General features: G+C 45.2%; 1 protein-coding gene across 1 annotated transcript; it reads right to left on the reverse strand.

Moving 5' to 3' along the window:
• Positions 1–929: 929 nt before the first annotated feature.
• Positions 930–4,446, reverse strand: vsx1 (visual system homeobox 1 homolog, chx10-like). The gene is made up of 5 exons (XM_072390474.1): positions 4,023–4,446; positions 3,837–3,912; positions 3,056–3,179; positions 2,482–2,662; positions 930–1,732 (listed from the first exon to the last, which is right to left on the reverse strand). Exons 1-5 carry the CDS (start codon positions 4,444–4,446, stop codon positions 1,449–1,451), a joined length of 1,089 nt encoding a protein of 362 aa, XP_072246575.1. The 3' UTR covers positions 930–1,448.
• Positions 4,447–5,076: the final 630 nt, after the last annotated feature.

Below are 5,076 nucleotides of genomic sequence, written 5' to 3' on the forward strand. Positions count from 1 at the left end.
ATTCAAATAATATTCAGACTAATTTGTAAAATACCAGAAAGGAAAAACGTTTCTATCAGTTATTAAATAAATCAGGAGAATAACTTCAATAAAAAGATGTAAATAAAAAATAAACATTAAAATTAGAAATTATTTAAATTATGACTAAATCATTTTAAATAAACTGGATGAAGCAAAAGTAAAACTCCTTAAATATTGAAATAATATGTTGATATTTTTTGTGAATCTGTTTTTATAAATTAAATTAAAATATAAACATTTTTCCTTTGTTGACACAAAAATCTTTTTCATATTCGTCATAAACAGATTTTCATCTGTTTTTTCTATTCTTATTATATTTATGTTTTTTATCGTTATTCATTTCCAGTTTTTGTTCTATAATAAAGATTTTAATGTTTAAAAAGAGTTAAATTAGAAGCTTTTAGAATCTGAACCACGTTGATCTCATTTGTCTCTCAAACTGTAATAAATGTGTTTTTCTTTCAGCCATAATTAGCATTTTAGGTCAATAAAAAGTTAAAAGATGTCGTTAAAAAAGTCTTTTTTTCACAGTAACAGTTCAGCGGTTCATCCCTGAGTTAGTTAGTTAGTTAGTTAGTTAGTTAGTCAGTTAGTTAGTCAGTTAGTCAGTCAGTTAGTTATTTAGTCAGTTAGTTAGTTAGTTAGTCAGTCAGTTAGTTAGTCAGTTAGTTAGTTAGTTAGCACTAACCAACACATATTAAAGGCCGTGTTTCTGATGATCAACGACAGATGAAATGTTTCCAAAAATACTTTGTTTTTATTCAGCACTCAGCAGAAAGTCCTGCCGGCAAACATCTGATTATAATAATAATAACGATGATCATAAAGAGACTTTTTAAATATGACATTTGAATTACATTCATTCACAGAGTCAGAGCCGACTATAAAACACAGAAACATGGAGATAAAACAAACAACACCATCATGGACACTTACAGGCCTTCCACAGCCTCACTTGGTTCTGACCCAACACTCGGCCCGAGTCCTCCGGGACCGGCTCCCTGCTGTGGCGTCCTCTGTTGGCGCCTCTCAGCGAGCGGAGCGTTCAGTTTCTGTTCCGGGCCTCCAGTGAAGGAGCTCTGACTGATTCTGGTGTCAGAAACCTTCTTCTTCTCCTCTCCCGACTCACATTCGGCCCCTCGCTTCGTCCCGTGTCTGTCTCTTTAAGGCCCCCCTCCCCACAGGCCCCTGGCCTCTGATTGGTCGGCTCCTGGAAGCCTGATTGGGCAGCACCAACAGAGGCCTGCACTGCCCTCACATGAAGAATAAATAATAAATAAACAAATACTTCTAACACAGTTTTCTGGTAATTTTGTACATTTTAGTGCCGAAACTTTGCATAGCAACAAGTGATGTCACGGCTGACGTCTCCAACAAGAGCCAATCAAAGCAGTCCTCTGTAAGCCCCCATCAGACTCCTCCCAGCTTCAGCTGTCCGATTCCCCCCCGCTCTGCCTCTGTGGCGAGGGGGCGGTCCTTGTGGCGCCGCCGCCCTCCTCCTGCTGCTGCTGTTTGGAGGAGCTGGACAGATCAATGGCCACCTCCTCCTCCCCCTCCTCATCCTCCTCCAGCAGCTCCTCCTCCTCCGCTTCACGGGCCTCGCCGCCACACTGCCGCTCCGGGGCGTCGCAGAACGTGTCAGAACGGGTCGAGTCGGACACCGGAGGGCTGGAACACTTCTTGGCCATTTCCAGAGACTTCTTGTGCATCCCTGTGGGGGGGCAGAGTCAGATCAGATTCAGTCCACACTGATTTGTTTGTTGTTTACACTCCTGCTCTGTGGTGTTCTGTTGGACCTGCGGTTCTGACTGTTCCTAACCCTGCTGGGACCGGGTCACACATGCTAACTGCTGTCTTTAGCATTCGTTCGACCTGCGAAACGCTGCATGGCGGTCGTTAGTTACTCAGCCGGTTCTGATCCAAACAGAGACTGAAGGACTTAGCATTTCTTAGCAGTTAGCATTTCTGTAGCTCCTCCCACGGGTTTGATGCTTTAAAACAACATAAGAGTCACATTTAATCAGAAGACAAACGGAGGACAAAGTCTGTTCCTCCTGGATCCTGATTGGTCAGAAATGAACGTGGCGCCAGCTGCAATACGAAGGTGACCAGCAGGGGGTGTGAGGGCTGCTTTTAGATTTCTGGGCTCTCACATATCAGTTTATAGTTTATCAGAGTGTTTCTGCTCATATTCTGTAAGTCTGGCAGCAGCTTCCTGTCTGAGTGCCCCCCCCAGGAGAAATGCAGGCAGCTACACTGAGACCGAGCTGCTGATATGAGGTGAAACAGCAGCTGCATTTAACCTGGAGACCCTCAGCGTCTGTGACGTCAGCAGTGACGTCACCGCCAGGCTGCGCGCACTGGTCCTGTCATGTGATCAGACCTGACTAACACAGTGTGACGATGTGTATTGATGCTGGTGTGGTGCGTGTGCGTGGCACTGACGTGCATGCGGCTCACCGAGCAGCCAGGGCGCGCACGATCCCATCATGCCGTTCTTGGCGGAGTTGAGGATGGACTCCGGCAGCGGGATGGAGTGACGCACCATGGCGCCGTACAGGCCGTACTCCGCCATGACGCTGCTGCGGCCCCAGCACTTCTCCCGCTTGCGCCACTTCGCCCGTCGGTTCTGGAACCAAACCTGGAAGCCAGAACCAGAACCAGAACTCTTTAAAAAGGCTCAAAACAACGGAAACTGGAACAGAAAACATGACAAATAAAAGTGCTGGTTTGGAAAAAGCTGCTGAAGGTTGTTTGTTTTCTGTATGAAACAAATAAATAAATAAATAAATAAATAAATAACTAAATAAATAAATAAATAAATAATCAAACAAATAAATAAATAAATAAATAAACAATTTAATAAATAAATAAACAATTGAATTAATAAATAAATAAACAAACTGAAGCTTTCAGTTCGTCTCACACCAATAAATCTGAACTTTGTGAAAAATGAAGCTGCTTCCAGGTTTATTTCCCGGTTCTGCTCCAGCCCAGAACCCAGAACCCGTGACGAAAAGCGGCCGAACCGAACCTGAATTCTGTCCTCGGGCAGCTCCGTCTTCATGGCGAGCATCTCCCGCGCGTACACGTCGGGGTAGTGCGCCTCCTGGAAAGCTTTCTCGAGCTCCTCCAGCTGGTGGGAGGTGAACACCGTCCTGCGGGGGGACAACAAGGTGAGCTCACCTGAGAAATCACCATGGCAACGGCTCACGTTCACTTTGCTGCTTTTTCATCACTTTGTGTTTTATATTTTAGCTTTTTGTGTCATCGGTTAAAATCCTGAAGAATTAAAGCAGAAAAATGTTTTTATTTAAAGTAATAAATTAATCATAAATCATTTATATTATATTTTATATTTTATATCATCATTTAGTTTGATTTTCATTCTGTTTTATCATATTTTTAGGATCGAAACTGCAGCTTTTCTCCTGATAATAAATTAAATTTATTGAATAATTTAACTGATTGAATTAATTATTGAAGATCTTTCATTTAAAATGTTCTGATAATTTTTTATTTACCAAAAATAAATGTTAAAATTCGGCTGAACGTGTTTTTTTTAAAAACATTTATTTTTTATTTCGTGTTTTTAAACGGACTTTAAAAGGTTTTTATTATAAAATCCGTTGAATTTTATTGATTTTCAAATAAATCAAATGAAATTTATTTCTGATTTTTCCCACATTAAATAAATAAAATGTTGTTTTAATCCAAAATGTTGTTTTTTTCACGTTGGAGATTAAAATCTATTTGATTTCTTTAGAATTAAACTATAAATAACCAGCTTTAAACCCAGAATTATTCCTCCTCACCTGTGTCTCCGCTTCTTCCTCTTCTGGGAGTTTCCGGAACTTTTGGACTCGTTTCTGTCCGACAGACATTCTTCATCTGCGGAGCAACAGAACCAGAACTTTAAAAAAGAGCCTATCCAACAGAATAAAACCCGAACCGCGTCTCCGCAGCCCAACAGTTAAAATGGGTGCCGAACCGGGCCGTACCGGAGTAGGCGTCCCGCTGGCCCTCCAGGTTCTGCAGGTAGTGGCTGTCGGCCCGGGCCTGCAGCAGCGGCAGGTGTCCGGGGAGGAAGCAGGGCGCCCCGGCGGGCTGCTGCGCCGCCAGGCTGCACAGGAAGCCGAGGCCCAGCGGCAGCGACCCGCCCGGGAAGGAGAAGCCTCCGAGCCCGCCGCCCGGACCCGGCGGCTCCGCCCCGAGCCCGGGGCCTGCCGCCGACAGGCCCGCGCCCGGGGACGCGCCGGGCTGCTGCCGCACCTGCAGGTCCGACTCCAGGCCCAGCAGGTCGGTGATGGCGAAGCCTTTGGACCGGAACCCGGGTCCGTGCAGGCGGGACTTATCGATACCGAACCCCGGAGAGAGCATCTTGACTTTGGGCTTCTCTTCGCTGAGTTCCTCCCGACCGGTCATAGCTGAGGAGGGTGATCCAAGAGCGGGACCGCCCGGGCCGCGGGCTGCATTTATGCGGGCCCTGACCCGGGGGGTCACAGCAGCAGCCAATGAGGAGCCAGAGCTCCCGGGGGGGGGGGGGGGGGGGGGGGGGGCTTTCTCTGCTCAATCCCAGAAGATTAAATTACCACCAATTTCCCTTCAATCCGGGCTGGATTTATGGTGAAAGAGGAGGGGGGGGGGGGGGGGGGGGGGGGTGAAGAGGAGAGGAAAGAAGAAGAAGAGGAGGACTTCTCTGAAAAGATAAAAAGTTTTGAATAAACTGATGAAAACATTGATTTTATTGATTATATTTTACAGAAATAATTAAAGTTATCTGCATGTTATCGATGAGGATCTGATATTGATCATAATAAATATCAATAAAGTATTTCAGCCGTCCCGTGACGTCACAGAAAGAAAAAGGAGAACAGCCGGATTTAAATTTCCTTTAATTATCTCTGATAAGCAGATTCCTCTGAACTAATTGCTTTTTGACCATTTTTACCTTCTTACACACGCGCGCGTGCACACACACACGCGCCAGCCCGCGCACACGCGCCAGCCGGCACACACGCGCGCAGGATCAAATCCTGCAGGATTAAAAACAAC

This window comes from Leuresthes tenuis, unplaced genomic scaffold (genome assembly GCF_036924035.1).
Source record: "Leuresthes tenuis unplaced genomic scaffold, fLeuTen1.0.hap1 SCAF_8, whole genome shotgun sequence".
In the NCBI taxonomy this organism is placed as follows: Eukaryota; Metazoa; Chordata; class Actinopteri; order Atheriniformes; family Atherinopsidae; genus Leuresthes; species Leuresthes tenuis.

Bases quoted from the DNA above. Each gene is read 5' to 3' on its own strand.
- vsx1 (XM_072390474.1), bottom strand. From the start codon at position 4,446: ATGACCGGTCGGGAGGAACTCAGCGAAGAGAAGCCCAAAGTCAAGATG. The intron at 3,180-3,836 runs GTGAGGAGGAAT...GTCCCCCCGCAG, and splicing joins AGGAAGAAGCGGAGACACAG to GACGGTGTTCACCTCCCACC. The intron at 2,663-3,055 runs GTTCGGTTCGGC...TCTGGCTTCCAG, and splicing joins TGCCCGAGGACAGAATTCAG to GTTTGGTTCCAGAACCGACG.